The following is a 22,699-nucleotide window of genomic DNA, read 5'->3' as shown; positions in this document are numbered from 1 at the left end:
GGAAGGAACTATGGATACACACAACAGCCTGGATGAACCTGAAGGGTAATAAGCTTAGTGAAAACAGTGGGTCTCAAAAGGTTCTGTTTATATAACATTCTCAAAGGACAAAACTGCAGAGATAAAGAATAATTTAGTGGTTATTAGGGGACAGGGAAGGAGGTCAGGGTGCAGCCAGGTGTAAATACAAAAAGGTGGCAACAGGGACTTCTTTTGTGGTAAGGGGACCATTCTGTATCATGACCATGGTGGCAGGTGTCCGGATCTATAATTAGATAAAGTTACATAGAGCTACACGTGCACTCACACACACTCACACACACACACACACATACACACACACAAATGTGGGTTTAACAATGGTGACAACCGAATAAGATATATATTTCAGTTAATAGAAATGTTCCAATGCCAGTTTCCAGGTTTTGATATTGTGCCACAGTTATGTAAAAATCTCAGTATTGATAGAAGCTGGGTGAAGGGTACATAGGACCCAACACTATTTTTGCAAATCCCTGTGAGTCTGTTTTTCAAATTTTTAATAAGTAATATCCCCAAGAACATAATGCCAAATACAGAAAGACAGCAGGTGGCTGTGTGGAATATATAGTGATAGAGACATGATGTTGTGGGAGTTCAGAGAAGACAGATCATCTTGGAGAGGTGAGGTCCGGGCAGGTTTTGGGGGAGATGGAATATGAGTTAACACGGGAGGATGGGTGGCAGTCTGACTGGAGAGGCAGAGATGACTTTGGGAAAGGTGGAAAAGGTACAGCTGGCCAACCAGCTGTGCTGGAAAAGGGAAAAGGTGTTCCCATGTGGGATTGGGGAGATGGAGGAGCCCACAAAGTGGGTTTGAGTGCGGCTGACGGGTTTTGAAATGGCCTCGGTGTTAGCCGGGACCCGATTCAGGTGAAGGTCTGGTTCTCGCGGTTGGAGCAGCGGGCGGCGGAGCCGGGGTCCTAACGTCCTGTCGAATCTGCGGAAGGGCCGGGAGCGACCGTTTTGATCGCTGCTGTAGAAGACAAACAAGTGAAGGTTTTTTCCCTCTTTCATCATGGCTCAGTTTGGAGGACAGAAGAATCCGCCATGGGCTACTCAGTTTACAGCCACTGCGGTATCTCAGCCAGCTGCATTGGGTGTTCAACAGCCATCACTCCTTGGAGCATCTCCTACCATTTATACACAGCAAACTGCATTAGCAGCAGCAGGCCTTACCACACAAACCCCAGCCAACTATCAGTTAACTCAGACTGCAGCCTTGCAGCAACAAGCTGCAGCTGCAGCAGCTGCATTGCAACAGCAATATTCACAACCTCAGCAGGCCTTGTATAGTGTGCAACAACAGTTACAGCAACCTCAGCAGACCCTTTTAACACAGCCAGCTGTTGCACTGCCTACAAGCCTTAGCCTGTCTACTCCTCAGCCTGCAGCACAGATAACTGTATCGTATCTAACACCAAGGTCCAGTCAGCAACAAACCCAGCCTCAGAAACAGCGTGTTTTTACAGGAGTGGTTACAAAACTACATGATACATTTGGATTTGTGGATGAAGATGTATTCTTTCAGCTTAGTGCTGTCAAAGGGAAGAGCCCCCAAGTGGGTGACAGAGTATTGGTTGAAGCTACATATAATCCCAATATGCCTTTTAAATGGAATGCTCAAAGAATTCAGACACTACCAAATCAGAATCAGTCCCAAACTCAACCTTTACTGAAGACTCCTCCTGCTGTACTTCAGCCAATTGCACCACAGACTACATTTGGTGTTCAGGCTCAGCCCCAAACCCAGTCCCTGCTGCAGGCCCAGATCTCAGCAGCTTCTATTACACCATTATTGCAGACTCAGCCACAGCCTTTATTACAGCAGCCACAGCAGAAAGCTGGTTTATTGCAGCCTCCTGTTCATATAGTTTCACAGCCACAACCAGCACGAAGATTAGACCCACTGTCCAGATTTTCAGGAAGGAATGACAGAGGGGATCAAGTGCCTAACAGAAAAGATGACCGAAGTCGTGAAAGGGAGAGAGAACGACGTAGATCCAGAGAAAGATCTCCTCAGAGCAAACGTTCCCGGGAGAGATCTCCTCGAAGAGAGAGAGAACGATCACCTCGGAGAGTTCGACGTGTTGTTCCACGTTACACAGTTCAGTTTTCAAAATTTTCCTTAGATTGTCCTAGTTGTGACATGATGGAACTAAGGCACCATTATCAGAATTTATATATACCTAGTGACTTTTTTGATGCTCAGTTTACATGGGTGGATGCTTTCCCTTTGTCAAGACCATTTCAGCTGGGAAATTACTGCAATTTCTATGTAATGCACAGAGAAGTAGAGTCCTTAGAAAAAAGTATGGCTATTCTTGATCCACCAGATGCCGACCATTTATACAGTGCAAAGGTAATGCTGATGGCTAGTCCTAGTATGGAAGATTTGTATCATAAGTCATGTGCTCTTGCTGAAGATCCACAAGAACTTCGAGATGGATTTCAACATCCTGCTAGACTTGTTAAGTTTTTAGTGGGCATGAAAGGCAAGGATGAAGCCATGGCCATTGGAGGTCACTGGTCTCCTTCGTTGGATGGACCAGACCCAGAAAAAGACCCTTCTGTGTTGATTAAGACTGCTATTCGTTGTTGTAAGGCTCTGACAGGCATTGATCTAAGTGTATGCACACAATGGTACTGTTTTGCAGAGATTCGCTACCATCGCCCTGAGGAGACCCACAAGGGGCATACAGTTCCAGCTCATGTGGAGACAGTGGTTTTATTTTTCCCGGATGTTTGGCATTGCCTTCCCACCCGCTCAGAGTGGGAAACCCTCTCCCGAGGATACAAGCAGCAGCTGGTCGAGAAGCTTCAGGGTGAACGCAAGGAGGCTGATGGGGAACAGGATGAAGAAGAGAAAGATGATGGTGAAGCTAAAGAAATTTCTACTCCCACCCATTGGTCTAAACTTGATCCAAAGACAATGAAGGTAAATGATCTCCGAAAAGAATTAGAAAGTCGAGCTCTTAGTTCTAAAGGATTAAAATCCCAGTTAATAGCCCGGTTGACAAAACAGCTTAAAGTAGAAGAGCAAAGGGAGGAACAAAAGGAATTAGAGAAATCAGAAAAAGAAGAGGAAGAGGAGGATGATAGGAAATCTGAAGATGATAAAGAGGAAGAAGAAAGAAAATGTCAAGAGGAAATGGAACGCCAGCGTCGGGAAAGAAGATATATTTTGCCCGATGAACCAGCCATCATTGTACATCCAAACTGGGCTGCAAAAAGTGGAAAGTTTGATTGTAGCATTATGTCTTTGAGTGTACTTTTAGACTACAGATTAGAGGATAATAAAGAACATTCATTTGAGGTGGTGCCTGGCTGCCTCCGTGGAAGAGTATGAAACTCTTGATCTCGGGGTTTTAGGTTCAAGCCCCACATTTGGTGTGGAAATTACTTAATAAATAAACTTAAAAAAAAATTCTGGGGACGCCTGGGTCCCTCGGTTAAGCGTCTGCCTTCGGCTCAGGTCATGATCCCAGGGTCCTGGGATCTCCCTGCTCAGTGGGGAGTCTGCTTCTCCCTCTGCCTGCTGCTTCCCCTGCTTGTGCACTCTCTCTCGCAAATAAATAATTCTTTAAAAAAAAATTTTAAAAAAAGTGGGTTTGAGTGCAAAAGCAGAATATCTGGTTAAAGGGCGAGTTGACTGGTGGATGGAAACACAGGCTGCAGCAGGATTCCAAATATCTTACACTTTGCGCTGTGGAAACAATAGATAGTGAGAAGCCACTCTCATGCTAGAAGTGACATTTGTGGAAGCTGAACCAGGCAGAGGTTGGGAATAGATCGGAGTGGGGCAAGATAGAGCAGGGCCGGCAAAGGGATTAGAACACTGGCCCCAGCCCAGCACAGGCTTCCGGACTGAGGCTTAGCCTGAGGTGAACGTTGGGAGACCAACAAGGGCAGATCTGATGTGAAAGATGCTGTGAACATTCGCCATACAGGACCGGATCACTGATGAGCACGGGCACCGGAAGTCAGTCTGAGGTTGAGCCCGGGATGCGGGAATAGAGAGAGGGAGGAATTTGCGGGGAGAGTTGGCACGTGGAGATGGTGCCGTGCCATCCATTTGCAAATGTCTGGCTGACTTCCAGTGATGTGAGATGGCAGCCGAAGACAGGTGGGTCACTGCTTCAGAATAATGCATTGCAACACTCCATGCAGATGAGATCTGCAAGGCTGACCCGGACAGGAGAGCGGGCAATGGAGGAGAGAGGGTTGGAAGCCCCTGCACGTGGAGACATCCCCCTACGGGGTCTAAAAAAAAAAAAAAAAAAACAAACCCTTCTTCCCTTTACCCTTCTTCTTCTTCTTCTTCATTTGTTCAAAGCCTGACATCATCCTAGACAGGTCCAGGCTTGGCTGCATACCCTGCATAACCTGCTCACTCGCCCCCACTGCTTCCTTAACAAGCTCCTGCCACAGGCTATTGTCAGGTGCATTTCATTAGTCATAGCAACCAGCCCTGAGTGCCCCTGTCGTGAGAGATGAGGGGAAAATCACTCTTTGTCCAAGTGGCTACAGGCAGCCTCTCTAAACCCACAGAACCTTATCTCCACAATTAATCCTGATTGCAAGTTCTCAGAATTGTGCCCCTTCATTTAGCTGCCAGTTCCCATGCCCTTAGAGCTTCTAGAAAGAAATCACAGAAGCTCAGACCTTATCTTGGGGGCTATTTTGAGGGCTTTTTCCTCGAAGGTGGAGAGATGCATCCCATCACCAGCAAACATTTCTTAGGTCTCCCTAGAGCATCAGATCAGCCTGTTTTATGTTGCTGTTTGGTTTTTAAGAAGAGGGTGAGAAGAGGAGGGAGGAGCGGGATGAATGGGGAAGTTTCCAAACGGGAGGCTGCAGCTGCCTCCCCATATCTGGGCTGTGCGACCCAGGAGAATTTCTCTTGGTGCTAAATTGGACCTTCCTATAGAGAGTGGCCATCTAAGGATAACTTTCTGCATGTTCTCACCGTGCTCGAAATGTTCCTTCACAAATAAGATGGGCAGGAAACGTTGCCACTTCTTCCCAGCCAGATGAGAACCCCTGACCATTTAGGAATACGAGGGCATGCAGCAATTTGAGCTCCTTGAAAAAAAGACACAAAGCACCGGCTCCGTGGGAGAGTGTGTGTGTCCAGCCGGAGACCTCTTGAGATTTTCTGCCGTTTGTTTGACAGTGGAACGTGGCCTGATTCAGCCCAGCAGTGCCACCTCTGGAAGAGTCTTCAGCCAGGGCTTCAAGGCATTTTGACGCACCGTTTTTTCAGGTGCTCATTGTGCTGCTCACATTTGAATTTGGGATATTTTAATGGGACCTTAAGCTCAAGCCATTAAGCTCATACTATGTCAAAAACAGAAAAAAAAATATTTTCTGCTCATAAAAGTAAATATGTTTATTGAAAAAGATTCAGACAAGTCAAAGAACTAAATGAATAATGAAATAATAAAGAAATAAATGCAGTGAATATACTGATCATTCCTCTTGTTAAAATATTTAGTCTTTTAGGGCATTTAAATTTTTATTCCTATATGTAGATGTATAGATTTGTTTGTATACAAAGAGGGAGCAGAGAGAGTGAGAGAGGTTCTTAAAAACATTTTTTAAAGATTTTATTTATTTGAGAGAGACAGAGAGCATGCAAGCAGGGTGAGGGACAGATGAAGAGGGAGAGAGAATCTCAAGCAGAATCCCCTCTGAGCACGGAGCCCCACATGGCGCTCAGTCTCATGACCCTGAGATCACGACCAGAGCCAAAATCAAGAGTCAGATGCCTAACCGATTGAGCCACCCATTCCCCTAAATACATGTTTAAGAACAAAAAATAATTTTGCCTTATAGGCTTTTTTATTCAATAGATAATGTACTGTTACGGACTGAATTGTGCCCCCCCAAAATAATTTGTATTTTGTGTTTTTTTATTAGGATTTTTAATTTATTTATTTGAGAGAGAGAGAGAGAGAGAGCACAAGCAGGGGAAGGGACAGAGGGAGAGAAGCAGATTCCCCACTGAGCAGGGAGCCCGATGTGGGGCTCCATCCCAGGACCCTGAGATCATGACCTGAGCCGAAAGCAGATGCTTAACCAACTGAGCCAGCCAGGCTCCCATACTTTGTGTTTTGAAGTCTTAAGCGCCCAGTGTGACTGCATTTGGGATAAGGCCTTTAAAAAGGTCACTAAGGTTAAATGATGTCATAAGGGTAGGGCCCTAATCCAATAGGGCTGGTGTCATTTTAAGAAGAGGGAGAGGCCTCAGGGATGTGGCACGTGGAACAAAGGGCATGTGAAGACACAGCGAGAAGGTGGCCATTGGCAAGCCAAGGAGGGACCAAACCTGCAGACACATTGGTCTTGGACTTCTAGCCTCTAGAGCTGTGAGAAAGTCCAGTCTGTGATTTAAGTCACCCAGTCTGTGGTATGCTGTAACAGTAGTGCAAACAAACTAACACAGGTATCTTTTCACTGTTTTAATGGCTGGATCACATGCCATTCTATGGCTATGTAATCACTTATTTAAACAATCATGAATATTTATGTTGTGCCTGCAGGTTTTTATTATAAGCAAGGTTGCAAGAAGCATCCCTATATGTATACATATATCAAATCATTTTTCAGGGTAAAATATGAGACGTGGAATTGCAGGGCCAAAAGATGTGTTCATGCAAAATTGGGTCACACATGGCCAAACTGACTTCCCAAAAGGCGGCACAAGCTGGCATTTCCATTTGCAGGATTTAAGTACCAGCACCCCCACCTCCTTTTTTTTATTATTATGTTATGTTAATCACCATATATTACATCATTAGTTTTTGATGTAGTGTTCCATGATTCATTGTTTGCATATAACACCCAGTGCTCCACGCAGAACGTGCCCTCTTTAATACCCATCACCAGGCTAACCCGTCCCCCCACCCGCCTCCCCTCTAGAACCGTCAGTTTGTTCCTCAGAGTCCATCGTCTCTCATGGTTCATCTCCGCCTCCGATATCCCCCCCTTCATTCTTCCCCTCCTGCTATCTTCTTCTTCTTCTTCTTCTTCTTCTTCTTCTTCTTCTTCTTAACATATAACGTATTATTTGTTTCAGAGGTACAGATCTGTGATTCAACAGTCTTGCACAATTCACAGCGCTCACCATAGCACATACCCTCCCCAATGTCTATCACCCAGCCACCCCCTCCCTCCCACCCGCCACCACTCCAGCAACCCTCAGTTTGTTTCCTGAGATTAAGAATTCCTCATATCAGTGAGGTCATATGATTCTCTGATTGACTTATTTCGCTCAGCATAACACCCTCCAGTTCCATTTACATCATTGCAAATGGCAAGATTTCATTCCTAGCACCCCTACCTCCTAATCAGCCAGACACTTTCAGTCTTTAACCTGCTCTATATTTGTCAGCAAAAATGATCACTTAATTTCATAGCAAAAGAAGTTGAGTATCTTGATAATTGCTTCCTGAAATTTTCATTTCTTTTTTTCATTTTTTTAATTTAAATTCAATTAATTAACATATAATGTATTATTGGTTTCAGAGGCAGAGGTCGGTGATTCATCAGTCTTATATAATACCGGTGCTCACTACATCACCTGCCCTCCTTAATGTCCGTCACCCAGTTACCCCATACCCTCTGTTTCCTTTTTCACTTTTTTCCAATGTTTTTTCTCTTGATATTTATCACATGATGATCCTTTCTCTGGTATATGTTACGGTATCTCTTCCCATTTGCCATTTTTCTTTTCATTTTGTTTCTTTTTGTTGTTTGCTTGTTTATCAGTAGAAAGACTTCTGAAATTGTTATGTCATGGGATCTACTAAGCTTTACTGCACAGTTTCTGGCTTGGACTTCATGCACACAATGCTTTTTCCTCTTCTCAAAATACTCACCTAATTTCTTTTGAGTAAATATTTAGGGAAAAGTGGAAGTTAAGGATGTTTGCTACACTATTATGTGGAATTAGAAACAACAGTGTTATACTTTTTTTTAATATTTTATTTATTTGACAGAGGGAGAGACCGTGAGAGAGGGAACACAAGCAGGGGGAGTGGGAGAGGGAGAAGCAGGCTTCCTGCCGAGCAGGGAGCCCGAAGTGGGACTCGATCCCAGGACCCTGGGATCATGACCTGAGCCGAAGGCAGACGCTTAACGACGGAGCCACCCAGACGCCCCCAGTGTTATACTTTTTGATGGAACATATCCAATTAGCCATGTCAAAGTGGGTAGGACATATTTGGAGCTAGTTACCCATTCCTCTGGGCCAGTGGGTCTCAACGTGTGGCCACTGGGAACTTGTAGGACATGCAGACTCTGGGGTCCCTCCCTAGACCTGCAGGATCAGACACTCAGCGAGGCCAGGTCATCTGTGCTGAGTGCCTGCCATTGACTTGGAGGCAGGCTCCAGTCTAAACATTGCTGCTTCAGCTGCTGCAGATAGAGCTGCCCCCAGGTCTTCGTGGGCATGTCCCCCGAGCAGCTTCCAGTGGTTTAAACCTTACCTTCTGTCCCTGTCATTAGGGAGACATCCACTCAGATGAGGGCATTTTCCTTACAGCTCATTTGCTACTGACACATGCACACACAGACACGTTTGAAAGCCCTCATCACATACATGCGGACATTACTTGTTCTTAGAACTGAGCGGATTTCAGAAAGGCACGGGCTGAATGTTGAGCCAGCACTCACGATCCCTCCTCTTTGGGCATCCAAAACTCTCTGGGAAGGAAGCAGGTGCCTCTGCCAGACATGATGCTTCCATGTTAAATATTAAAGGTCAAATGAGGTAAAACCCCAGCGCCTTGTTGCATAAAGACTCTCCTCGCGCGATGGGGAGAATACTGCTACAGTCTTTCCTCATGGGAAGCTATTAAATGTTCTTTAATATGCCTGAATATCTTGTGAAAGGCTTAAATATTTTCTGTACCTGTTTTCTATAGGAATTAGGGGAAATACACAAGATAAATATTCATCTGTACAGACAACAAATTGGGAAAATCCTAAAGGAGAGGCTTGAGAGATTTTTTTTTCTTTAAAGGAGATTTTTAATACCTTGATTTTTCGCGGCTTTGTAGCACGGAAGGTTGTGTGCTGCAAGAGACCAGGGCTCCGTGCTTAAGCGCACACTTACTTGCATGAACGAGCAGTGAATGAAAACCGCTAATGTCCCGGCATGCACCACTGGCAGCACTCATTTCGCCTGAGCTGAGTCTTCCTAGCAGGTTTCTGCTTCATTTAGAGCCGTCAATACCTCAATTAATGCCTGCTCGCCTGCCCTGGGAGGGATGGTTACACATTTCACTTCACAAGCCTCTGAAATCTCAAAGCCCCCTGAGAGGCGCTCGGTCATAAAATATCTCCTGATTAACAGTGCTGTTTGCCAAGAATTCCTTGCTCCTTTCTGTTTCTTCCTTTGTAAGATTTATCAACTGCCATAAACAGGAGATACTGAGAGCCGCCGCCTGCAGTTACATGGAAAATATCCCCCAAGCATGCCCTGTGAGGGTTCGCTGATTTTACGCCTGGATCGGACTCACAGGTCCACAGCACAAAGCAAGGAAAAGCACTGATTTGAGCTGGACGGGTGTGCGTGCATGCGAGTGCATGTGTGTGTGCGTGTGCCTGTGCAGGCACATATCCTGGCATTTACTCATGAGCTAGGACGTGACCTCCACCCTTCAGTATCATTAACCCTACAGTTCAGTACGTGAAGAGAATTTTCCTCGCCTTGTGTTAAGAAGGGAAAGGCAGCTCGTTCAGGTTCCGACAAGGCTGTGTTTAACGGTGCTGCTTGTTCCTTCAGAAAAGGTGGTTTTCCGTCTGCAGTCACTGATGCTATTTTGTATCTCCATAAGCTCAGAGGTGGCTTTAGCAAACCCCCCAAAAATAGGACAAGAGACCATCCAAGCACTTTACTTTTTTTTTCTTTTTGAGAGAGAAAGCTCTTTAAAAAGAAACATATAATGCCATATTTATCTTCTAATATACATTGTGAAAAATACCTGACATTTTGGCTTTCATATAAAATTTGGGAGAAAGAATTTAAGAGAATTCAAACACTCTGGTGGTTCAGGGATTGCCCTGTATGCCTCCAACACACACACGTACAGGTGTGCTCACACCTGTGTGCACATACCCTTATGCACACCGTGCACATGAAGAAGAATGCATACACGTCACACAATCACTCCCAGGCACACCCGAGTACACATGCATGCACACACGTACATAAATATAGGCCCTTCTAAGGACCTATGGCAATAATCCCTTTGAGAGTAGCATTCAAAACCTTCTTCTTGGAAAGTGAGCAAGCCGTCAACCCATTCTCTTCATATCAAGGGACCAGAATTTAGCATTTAGAAAACACTCTCTTTTTCCTTTTTTTTAACCTATGCTGTCAATTTTCTAGGTGATGTGATGGATACAGCCATTATATTATTTACCAAATCCATTAATATTTCATTTAGAACCTACAAACGTGAAATTTACCTTTAAGCATGTTTTATTTATTGCTCAAACCTTATGAAAACCACAGGACATGGTTAGATCTTTAAAATCTCTATAATCCCATCACCCTAATGCTGACTTTTTTTTTTCCTTCTGGTCCTTGCCTATATACGTATATATGAAAAGCTCTTCAGCCTTGGTGGAATGTAAATCTAGTTGGGAAAGCAATTCATGGATGCAAATATTAGCTAGAGAAAAAATAACTAACATTATAAGCCCTTACAGTCTAGAAAGGACTTCCCGTGTGTTTGATCTTTCAGCTGCTCTGTACTGAGGAGTCATCACCATGGTACCCACTGAGGAATCAGGCACAGAGTATAAACACTTATTGAAGTTTATAGTTCACAAATTGGCAGAGCCAGAACTTAGTCAGCTCCTCTGATTCCAAACTCTGTGCTGTTTCTGCACGACGCTCTCATAGGACCTTAGAGTAAGGCTCAAGGTGACTGGGAGTGGGGGGCCATCCCAGGACAGCTCTAAAGCCATGGTTCTCACGCTCTGGCCTGCACCAGGATCTCATGGACAGTTGTTCACGCTGCCAGGCCCAGGGTTGCATTTCTAGCAAGTTCCCAGGTGCCGCTCCTGCAGCTGGTTCAGGAGCCACTCTTGAAGAACCACTGTTGTCGACAAATTGATCACAAATATTGATGGTGAGACTGCAAACTTGTACAACTCTTTTTGAGAGATGCTTGGTATTGTCTCATAAATCTAAAGAAATACACATACCTTAGCTCTCTGTATATGTTCCCTGAAGAAATACATGCATAAGATTCCAGGGTTCACATACAGAAATGTTCATAGTCGTGTGGAATCTGAAACTTCTGAAATAAATAAACCATGGGACATTCATGCAAAGAAATATTATACAGCAGTGAAAACACCTGCGGACTCTGTATATATGTGATAGATATCATGTAAACCAACACAGAATAAAAGAAGGGAGACACCAAACTGTACAGAGGGTATGATTCAATTCAAAAACAGGCAAGGTTAACTCAGTTGTTCATGAATGCAGAACCAAGTGGGAATAGTCTAGGCTGCCTATGTTGTGATTCTGGCTCTACTGCTTACTACCTGTGTGACCTTGAATGAGTCATTCAGTCTGTCTCTGCCTCAATTTCTGCACACCTAAAATCGGGGTAAAAATAGCACCTACCTCCTAGGGCTGCTATAAAAGTGAAAAGCAGGTAAAATTCTCAACATAGGGCTTAATACATGTTAGCTATAATTATCATCATCTTTATTACACCAGATGTTTTTCAAAGGGGATTTTATGTCCTTGATACCAGCACAAACAAATGAAAAAGAAATGCAGGGAAAAAATGATAACCCAATAAAATAAACCAACTATTATAACCAAATCCAGGTAACCAAATTAACAAAAACTCATATGCATTTATGCAAGCAAATGGAAACATACTTTAGGGGCCAAAGAAAGAGGGTTCAATGGGAAAGGATATTGACACAGGGTGAAGACCAGGTGGTTGGGAAGGCTTCAAGGAAAAGGCAACACATCAGAAATTAAACGTAAGGTGGGGATTGCAGGGTTGAAGGCAGGATCAAGGTCCTGGGCACTGGCCTGTCTTGGGCAAGAATCTTCAGGTGGAAGAAGCCCCTGGGGTGCCCTAGAGAGGGAAGTGGTGTGATCTCAGCTGCCAGGGGACATGTCCCTGCATTCCAGGGAGCCACAAGGCAATATGTGTTGCAGCTGAAGCAGCAGAATGTGGCTGAGTCCACCACCACGAGTGTCAGTGGGGACAATGGCTTATCTCCTCTCTCTGTGCTTCTCCATGAAAAACAGCTGAAAGTAAAGTTTTTGCTCAGAAGTTTGACCATGGCTTTGGACGCAGCCATTCTGTGTATCCATCCCCAAGCCACCGGAAGCTGCTGGTTCTGTTTCCATGGAAACTTCTTGCCTTCCAAGAACTGTATCCGAATATGTAAGAAGAGGGAATGCTTGACTGGGGGAGAATCTGTTTCTCAGCTCCCACATGGGTTGTTGGCCACCCTGGGATCTTCACAGGCTGCTGGCCAGAAACTTCCAATTCTCATGGTCCTCTTCAGCCACTGCGTGTCCTGGTGACACAATGGCAGACTTCCCTGGAGCATGTGATCTCACACACACACACACACACACACACACACACACACACACACACACACTCCAGTGCCCAAGATGAAAGCTGCAGTCTATAATCTAATCTGAATGATTTACCACCACTTCTGTCAGATGCTATTGGTCACAAGGACCAAGGACTCTGGTAAAATGTGGGAGGGGCTATTCAAGGGTTTGCAAACCAGGATATGAGGACCACTGGGAATCACCCCAGGAGATGGCCAACATCACTGATTTTTTTTCTAATGAATATTCTAGACGTCATCCAATTTTTCATGATGACATTTTAAATTTTCTTTTTTACCAGCACTGTCAGCAGGAAATCAAATTCTATTTACTATTTTCTTTCTTTCTACTTTAATTGCTAGGAAGTCTTGTTAGGCAGAATGTGGCATCTGTGTACATGGCCAGATTGGGGGTGGAGGAGGAAGAAATGTCCTGCCTATCTCTCTGTGAATTGGGGGGAAATTCCATTTTTAATATCTTTTGGTTAATATTCACACTTGTCATGCAAAATAAACCAGCTTTCTTTCTAATAATGTCACTTGAAACAAGTTCAGAGTGAATATAATATGAATCCTAAATGTTTTCTGTCTTAGCCCTGACACATTTACTCATGTCACGAAGCCCCAGCTGAGCTGCCAGGAAGTGGAGCTGTTGCCACTCTTGTTAAAGTTTAACCTCAAACACAGCCCACTGTAGCTTGGAAACACGGATTTGATTAATGGTTATAATCAAAGTAACTTCATTATGTAAGCGTCATAACCCAGCCAAGAAGATATTTTAGTATGTGCTAAGAACTTATTAATTCCTGGCTGGAGAAATCATTTTCTTTATGGGGATTAGAGCTGCCCAGTAGGTAGCCTCACTTGCTAAAACTTTTATGAACAGTAAGTATTTGGACAGGAGGAATTTTTGATTCTGCAGCAGTGATAATAGCACTTTGTGTTTCTGCGGGGCCTTTCTTCCGACACACTCAGTGGGTTCCACTAGCATAATCTCATTAATCCTGATCACAGCCTCAGGAGGCTGGAGGTCTCATTGTTCTTACAGATGAAGAAATGGAGATGAAGCTGAGAGGCAGGGACCCCAAACGGAGAAAAAGCCACTCAGCCTTTGAATCCCTGGGGAAGAAGGGGGCCCATAATTGGAAACCATTTTCTCTAGCAAAGCGCTGTAGACGTTTTCAAGAATAATGACCATAGTAGCATTATTCACGGTGGCCCAAAGGTGAAAGCCATGCAAGGGTCCATGGATGGAGGAATGGATAAACAAAAGGTGGTATATGCACACAAGAGAATGTTGCTCAGGCTCTAAAAGGAAGGACATTCTGACACACGCTACAGCATGGATGAGCCATGATGACTTTATGCTAGGTGAAATAAGCCTGTCCCAGAGGGACACATACTGCAGTATTCCTCTTCTCTGAAGTCCTTAAAGGAGTCAAATGCATGGAAATGGAAAGTAGAATGGTAGCTGGGAGAGAGGGAATAGGAGTTGAGTTTTAATAGGGACACACTTTTAGTTTGGGAAGATGAAAAAGTTGTGGAGACGGATCGTGGGGAAGGTTGCACAACAGTGTGAGTGTACTTAATGTCACTGACAGTACACTTCAAAGTGGATAAGATGGTAAATTTGATGTTAGGTGTGTTGGGGAGAACATGTGTTCACTGTGACTGGGAAATGTGACTCTGGGTTCCTTGATGGCCCCAGGTGATGCCAGGACAGTAACCACAATTACAGTGAAAGATAATGTTGATGGGTTGTACTGTATTAGAAAAGAGACTAACCACTTTTCTCATTAGGGTTTGCCCTGTGTGCATGGCCTTCATCATGGCAATAGAGAAAAAGAAGGCCACTGGTTTCCCGTTCCATCTTCCAGACTGTGGTTGGTCATGCCCAAGTCTTGCCCAAGAGACTGCCTCCTCCCAGCTCCTGTGCCCCCTTCAGGTGACTAGGTAACAGCAGCAGCTGCCTAGGAGACCAAGTATTTATCAGGTTCCAGGGCCAGCATCCTGGGGATGTGACCAGTGCAGTGGCATGGGCCCCTAAGCTCTCAAGAGCCTTGTGCTTAGGGTTTAACGTTCTTCAGCCACCATCTTGAAATTCTTAATAGTTTTGTCTCCAAGTTTGTGTTTGTAAGCGAAGTCTGATGGAACAGTGGAGCTTGAGCTGGGGACTTGGGGCCTCAGCCCCGCTATCATCCATCTCCCACTGCAACCTGTCTCCCCGTTCTCCTACTCCCGGAGCCCCAGGCTCCCCTTCTCTGCAGTCACCCACTCAACAATCCCTGAGGTTGTTCTCACCTGCGGACCCTAGGGTATGTTGGAAGATCAAGGTCAGGCTCCTCACAGCATCTCCATGCCCTCCTTGCCTGGAGGTGGCCATGCCAGGAGCTTTTATTTTATTTTAATTTTTTATTGTTATGTTAATCACCATATATTACATCATTAGTTTTTGGTGCAGTGTTCCATGATTCATTGTTTGTTCATAACACCCAGTGCTCCACGCAGAACGTGCCCTCCTCAATACCCATCACCAGGCTAACCCATCCCCCTACCCCCCTCCCCTCTAGAACCCTCAGTTTGTTTTTCAGAGTCCATCATCTCTCATGGTTCGTCTCCCCCTCTGACATACTCCCCTTTTCTTCCTCTCCTGTTATCTTCTTCTTTTTCTTTTTTCTTAAAATATGTTGCGTTATTTGTTGCAGAAGTACAGATCTGTGATTCAACAGTCTTGCACAATTCACAGCGCTCACCGTAGCACATACCCTCCCCAATGTCTATCACCCAGCCACCCCATCCCTCCCACCCCCGACCACTCCAGTAACACACAGTTTGTTTCCTGAGATTAAGAATTCCCCATATCAGTGAGGTCATGTGATACATGTCTTTCTCTGATTGACTTATTTCACTCAGCATAACACCCTCCAGTTCCATCCACGTCATTGCAAATGGCAAGATCTCATTCCTTTTGATGGCTGCATAATATTCCATTGTGTATATATACCACATCTTCTTTATCCATTCATCTGTCGATGGGCATCTTGGCTCTTTCCACAGTTTGGCTATGGTGGACATTGCTGCTATAAACATTGGGGTACACGTACCCCTTCGGGTCCCTACATTTGTATCTTTGTGGTAAATACCCAGTAGTGCAATTGCTGGATCGAACGGTAGCTCTAATTTCAACTGTTTGAGGAACCTCCATACTGTTTTCCAGAGGGGTTGCACCAGCTTGCATTCCCACCAACAGTGTAGGAGGGTTCCCCTTTCTCCACATCCCCGCCAACATCTGTCGTTCCCTGACTTGTTAATTTTAGCCATTCTGACGGGTGTGAGGTGGTATCTCATTGAGGTTTTGATTTGGATTTCCCTGATGCCGAGCGATGTTGAGCACTTTTTCATGTGCCTGTTGGCCATTTGGATGTCTTCTTTGGAGAAATGTCTGTTCATGTCTTCTGCCCATTTCTTGATTGGATTATTTGTTCTTTGGGTGTTGAGTTTGATAAGTTCTTTATAGATTTTGGATACTAGCCCTTTATCTGATATGTCATTTGCAAATATTTTCTCCCATTCTGTCGGTTGTCTTTTGGTTTTGTGGACTGTTTCTTTTGCTGTGCAAAAGCTTTTTATCTTGATGAAATCCCAATAGTTCATTTTTGCCCTGGCTTCCCGTGCCTTTGGCGATGTTTCTAGGAAGAAGTTGCTGCGGCTAAGGTCGAAAAGGTTGCTACCTGTGTTCTCCTTTAGGATTTGGATGGACTCACGCCAGGAGCTTTTAGAAGGTGACAGAATACCACTGGGGTCACCCTTCCAAGTCCCGGGTATGGCTGTCATTCTGGTGGAAGGGGAACCTGGCAGGTGGTTAGGGGTACGCATATGCATGCCAAGTCTCGGGCCTTGTCCTGATGCTGGGAAGGCTGGCACTTGGCCAACCCCAAGCTCAAGAGAACATAAGACTATCCGTTGGCTAATTGAATTTAAATTTAAAAAAAGAAAAAAATATTAAAATTATAAACCATTATGATATGTGGGGAGAGAGAGAGACCACAGAAGAATTTAAAAGGTTTTATATTTTAGAACTTCAATGGCACATTTTTCCTGTTTTTTGAACAAAGGGCCCACGTGTTTGTTTTTGTTCTGGGTCCAGAAATCATGTAGCCAGTCCTGCTGAGCAGTCTCAAATATGCAGTAGGCTTACAGGAGGTATGTGATTTTGCAGCTGAGGAACTGGAGCCATCAAAGACATCATGGGGAGTCTCCCCTGAATGGACCCAGCCCTAGGTCCAGGGGCATCCAAGGATGCTCTGGCTGCCCCATGCCCTGTGTTCTGAGGTGGGCCAGCACCTGGTCCTCCACTATGGTTGGGCAAAGAGGCTTTGCACTTGGATTCAGGAGATCTAGGGCCTCCTTCCTTCTAGATTTTCCATTTACTTCCTAGTTGCATGACTCTAGGCTTATTACTTCCCTTCCCCGGTCCTCTTTTAGTATGAGTAAATGGAATTAAGAATTCCAGGGAGGGCAAGGTAGGGAAAACTGTTCATATTAGGGATTAAAGAACATAACTTTGCTGCATTACTTTTATGGTGAAATTAATGTTTTAAAAATCTTACAAGATGTGGACATTGCTGCTATAAACATTGAGTGCATGTATGTTATTTGAATTTAAATTAAAAAAAATTTATAAAAAGATGCTTTCTAAGGAAAAAAATCCTACCAGATGAAATAGATCTTTGGATTAGGGGTAGGAAAGGGGCGCAAAGAGCATGTGTTCCAGTGTAGCCAGTCTTAAACCCTCTAGTTCCCTGGGTCCTTGCATATAAATAAAGGGAAAGGGGAAAAGATGCCAGTTATTAAATGAACCTGAGCATTCACTTACACTCTATTCTTTATTTTTCCCCACTTCAAGATAGATATTTAGTGCCTGGTTCTCTTGGATCATCTGCATGGGCATCTGTTAATATAAATTTAAATCTAATGAATCTGCTAAAAATATTATTTCTACATCTCTCACGCGTATTTATAGCAAAACTTAGAATCTACTTAAAGTGGAACTTATCAATAGGTCCTGGGTCATCTCTATGGTCAAAACGTCTATCCCATCAGATTGTTATATGGGTTAAATATATGTGGGGCATATGAGAAAGTTTCCAGAACAGAGTCAGCACTCAAGCAAGTTAGCTATTGCTGTTGTTGTTGTTGTTGTTGTTATTGTTGTTGTTGTTGAATTGTGAGAGAGAGAGAAGAAGGGGAGGAAATTAAGGAAGGATGGAAGGAAGGGGAATAAGGGGGAAGAGTGGGAAGGAAAGGGACAGAGAAAGTGGAGGAGCAGTAGAGCTATCAATGGCCCAGGAGATCAGCCCTTAGAATTGTTGCAGCCCAGGCTTTATTAGGATCACTTGCAGAGCTTCAAATAAAGCCATTCCTGAGCTCCACCCCTGAGACTCTGACTCAGTTGGTCTGGGGTAGGGCCTGGGCACTAGTCCATTTTAAAAACAACCAGGTGATTCCAACTTCTGAGATGCAGCCCAGGTTGAGAATGTCTGGTCCCATTCAGCCCCTCTAGGAATCAGGCCAGTGGTCTTGCCCACTCCTAGCATGTCGTGGATGGTGTGAGGTTGGGGTCCAGCCTCCTTGCTCCTAGTCCCCTTCACACTTCGCCCTCTGATATGACATGTGTGAGAGAGGCACCAGACCCCAAGTCATATCTGCAGAGTCCAGAGTAAGGCACGTGCAGTGGATCCCCACCTCGAGCAGCAGAATTCAGGAAGAGAGCTGCCATCTTAGTGCCTTAGTGTCTTAGTGATCTTTGAGATGTTCACTGATTCATGTTTTCACCTAGTCTATTTTAAAATAAAATAATGAAAATTCTGTATTCTGTAAATTTTGATTGGCTGATGAGATAACACTGAAATAAATTTAGATTCAAATCTGTGCATGAAATATTCATTGTGGAATCCAGGCAGTGGGTATATGGCTGTTCAACTTTCCATATGCTTGAAATTTTTCCCAGTCAAATGTTGGGGGATGTGTAAAAAAAAGTACCTGAAGAGGCGCCTGGGTGGCTTAGTTGGTTGATCATCGAACTCTTGATTTAGGCTCAGGTCATGATCTCAGGGTTGTGGGATTGAGCCCCACGTTGGGCTTCACGGTCAGCACTGAGTCTGCTTAAGATTCTCTCTCCCTTTGCCCCTCCCCCCAAAACTCGCTCTCTCTCTCAAAAAAAAAAAAAATACTTGAATAAGTGGGTTTAAAATATGTGTTCATGTCTGAGAATATCTGCCTGCCTCCCTGGTCCTACCACCCATAAACCCTTTGTCCCTGCCTCTGTTTTCTAGCTTGGGCTTTGGGGCAGCCTTGTTGCCTCATCCTTGGACAACACCCTCTTCTGCCACCTCTGTTTGGGTAGAGTGAAGGACTGAGGGACCACCCCTCCCCCAGGAGGCAGGGCTTGCCTGCTCAGACATGGGAGTCCTAGGCACTCAGGAAGGTTGGCCACTATCTACTGGGGTCATTATTGACGATGGTAACGTTTGTTTTAGAATAGGACTCATTTAAGTCCGATCCTGGTTTCCTCCTCTCCAAGGCTTTGACACCCACTTCTCTATTCTGGTTTTCTCTTTCTTCTCTGTAAAATGAAGGAATTGAACCAGATGATCATGACGGGGAGGTTGTCTAGTTAGAAATTATCCAGGATGCTTGGTATTTTGTTCTGTTTCTTTTTCAGTACTAGTTTCAGCCGAGCTGGGGAGTGAGAAAAGAAATAAAAATGTATTAGAATCCATTTTGTGCCATTAAAAGAGGAGAGTAACATTTGCAACTAACCTTGAATATTAGCAGTTTATTAATATAAATGTCCACCACCCTCCTGTATCCCTGAGTTGAGAAAGCAACATATGCATCGATTCTTCGCTGAATCACCTGTCAAAACACACAGTGATGTGCTGTTCACATCCATAGGGTTTACTCTTATGAATAAGATTGGCTATGGCTCTTGGGTGAACCTCCTCAGTGTCCCTGTATTGTGGGAACACCCCTTAAAAGCATCAATATGGTGACACATTCCCCAATGCAGTCTTCTGGTCAGTGTTAAACAGCAAAATCTGTTGGAGGTAGAAGGAGGGGAGAGAGCCATAAGTTCTAGTGTTTGCCAATGTCGATGGTGTAAATCCTCCCACCGTTGCCAATTTCAAGCTAAATAGGTCACGTCCCATGAGTGTGAGTTGTGCTGTAGTGTGCACAGCTTTCCCTGGCTGGTGGCGTGGCTCTGCTACACCCCTGCATCTTTCTGCTGTAAGAAAGTAGGTCAGATGGCACTCCCTTGTTCCATAAGAATGCAGATTTCCTGAACATTGAGATGCTGTTAGATGATACCATGGTTTATGAAGGAAACATAAACCATGGTAAAACGGCACCTTGCTTAATGGGTAATTTTGCAGGAGAAGCACACAGCATACAGTCTCTGAACAAAGCTCTCTTGGTCTAGATTTCCTTTGCCCCCACAGCCTCTGCATGGTACCAATCCCTGTTAAATTACCCCATCCATTTGTTATGCTTCAGAAATCCTTGCAAAAAGCACTCCTCTGCTGACATGTTGTCATCTCTCAGTACCCATGACCGTGACAGGTGGAAAGGTCATACTTTCAAACATTAGCATTGCAAGGAGCCATGATAATGATCCATTTTTGAAAAGTCTTTTTGACCATTTCTTTACAGGGCTGCAAATACTCGGGTGGGATAGGAGAAGGCAGGCTGGGTCAGGACATTTCTGACCAAATACTGCGTTTATTCATCAGACCTAAAATACCTATTTTGGTGGGACACTCTTCCAAGGGAGAAATGTAAGTAGGAAGAGAAACATCTTTGGCAGAGTAAGATGGGCAAACCATGAACAAGCCAGAGGTTGATGATTTCGGTCAGGCAGGGCTCCCCTGTGGAATGCAATTAAGCTTTTCCTTATTAGGGCAAGGAAAGAACAGAAAACAGGTCCTCAAAGCAGCACTGCATTTTTCTTAGGGAGAAATAACATGTTCTTTCAGTGAATTGTTTTAAAGAAATAGGAAATTACCTTCTGGGCTAACAGCAACCTTCAGAGTACATTTGCTCCCCTGCATAGCAGCTCATAAGGCAGGACAGAATACCATTATTTCAGAATTGGCTCACTCTCCTAAGAAGAAGAAGAAACGATCAAATACCCTGAACTTGCCATGTCCTCACTGGAAATCTCTCTGTTTTCATTCTCTGCCATTTTATAAACATCTTCCTCCTGCCTGGCAGCAAACCCACCCCATTGTAGCGCTTACACGTCCCCGACACTGTGAGGCGCTAGCATGGACTGGTTTCTAGAATCCAGCTTTGCCACCAGAGCTCCTCCATCCTGTGCTCTGCTCAGGAATCCTGCAGGCTCCTAGCTGGTGGGACCAGGGGGTCACGTTTCAAAGCGCAATCATAATGTGAGTTTCACAGTTTCTGGCTCATGTTCCTCAGCTCTGAGAGGAAGAATGAGAAGTAAGTATATTCTTCTGGACCCACAACAGATTTGTTCACAGTTTTGCAAGGTCACTTTTTGTGGCTGCGGGATCTTTAATCATCATGTTTTAGCACTTGGCTCTTGTGAGAAGAAAATCTGGGTTAATGAATTTGAGCCCAAACCGAAAGTGTCTTTAGTTAAGAAGCTTTATGAAGGAGATGTGCCCAAAATCCGGAGCAGACCACAGACCCCAAATGAAAGTCCACATCCATTCCTCATCTGAAGATCTCCCCTCCTTCAGGGCATGAAGAAATAAGTCCCTGCCGTCAGAGACATGGAGATGCCATCCATGTATGCTTGTATGGTGCTGACTGTGCTGTGGGCTGGCTTTGTTAATCCTCTCAATGATCATTATCTCCCTGTGGCAAAGAACAAAACTGAAGCACAGAGCAATTAAGTGACTAGGGCCACACAGTGAGCAAGCAACACATCTAAGGTTCACACTCAGGCCACTACCAGGTTGTGCGGGCTGATGATAACCCAACCTATAACAATGATTTTGCAACTGGGGACCTCTTTGGAAACTATACATGATACACATTACATCTTTCTCTGCAAAGCCATTCAATAGAATTTTTTTTTTCCAAAATAGAACATCTGCCATATTCTCCCAAAGCTCCAAGACCTATGATTAAGGTCAGCTCAAAACAATTCTTAGTCTCCTATTATAGAAAAACCCAAAATAATAATAATAAATAAACATAATGGTTTATACTTCTTTCTCATATGAATGTTTTCTGGAGTGAGGCAGGTTGGCTTGGGCATGATAGTTTCATGGTGTCATCAAGGACCCAGGCTCCTGTCTCCAGAGTCATCTCATGATCTGAGATGACAGTTGGCACTCCAGGTATTAGATCCTGATGTCGGGCTGGAACAGGAGGAAACAGAGAAAGCCCAAAAGGATTCCAACCAGCAGAGCTCACCTCCCAGGAGACCTTGATGCATCATTGCCTTGAGCTAGCAACACCCAACTCTAAGAAAAACTTGGAAACACATTCTTTTATTCAGGTATATTTTTAATAATGTCTCTTGTTAAAAGCTGTGGAAAGAGGGAAAATGGGCTTCCAGAGGCAACTGGAAATTTCTGCTCAGTCAACAGTCCATACCTATTGTCAATTTCATAGGGCCTCATAAATAATTCCCCTGAATTCAGAATCGAGCAAGAGATAGACACAGGGGTAGGATGGTTTGATCTTAGTTTTCTGGAGAATGTGTGCTTGCAGATGCTACACTCTAGAATTAGGGAGACTTAGCCACCCAGTCTCTGCCAGAGCTGGAGACATACACACCTCTTGTTTGGACACATCCTCTTTCCATTACAGGAAGTTTGTAGATCAGAACATGTGTCCGCTGCCAACAGATAACTGGAAGGGACTGGTCACACTTCTCAGTTCCCCACCCAACTCTCAAATCAGGTTATTCACTGCCTCTCCATTCAGGAGAGGGGTCAGGAGTGTTGCTTTCATTGATGGTCCCCCCACACGGAAGCATAATGAGCAGGGGGCATTTCTCCCA

At 44.4% G+C, this 22,699-nt stretch overlaps 2 protein-coding genes across 2 annotated transcripts in view; both read left to right on the top strand.

Annotated features, from left to right (window-relative positions):
- Positions 1 to 22,699, top strand: part of DSCAM (DS cell adhesion molecule) — a 675,165-nt gene that overhangs the window by 510,670 nt on the left and 141,796 nt on the right. The gene's annotated exons all lie outside the window — the stretch shown is intronic.
- On the top strand, positions 870 to 3,456 carry LOC113918815 (cell division cycle and apoptosis regulator protein 1-like). Its single transcript, XM_035724728.1, has 2 exons — positions 870 to 912; positions 1,009 to 3,456. The coding sequence occupies exon 2, from the start codon at positions 1,058 to 1,060 to the stop codon at positions 3,386 to 3,388; it is 2,331 nt and encodes a 776-aa protein (XP_035580621.1). The 5' UTR covers positions 870 to 912; positions 1,009 to 1,057; the 3' UTR covers positions 3,389 to 3,456.

The sequence above is a fragment of the Zalophus californianus genome, chromosome 1 (assembly GCF_009762305.2).
Source record: "Zalophus californianus isolate mZalCal1 chromosome 1, mZalCal1.pri.v2, whole genome shotgun sequence".
Taxonomy (NCBI): Eukaryota; Metazoa; Chordata; class Mammalia; order Carnivora; family Otariidae; genus Zalophus; species Zalophus californianus.
Note: the sequence above shows the minus strand (reverse complement) of the source record. Positions and strands in the feature narration are given on the sequence as shown.

What these genes read in the sequence shown, in the direction of transcription:
- LOC113918815 (XM_035724728.1), top strand. Translation starts at nt 1,058, where the DNA reads ATGGCTCAGTTTGGAGGACAGAAGAATCCGCCATGGGCTACTCAGTTT.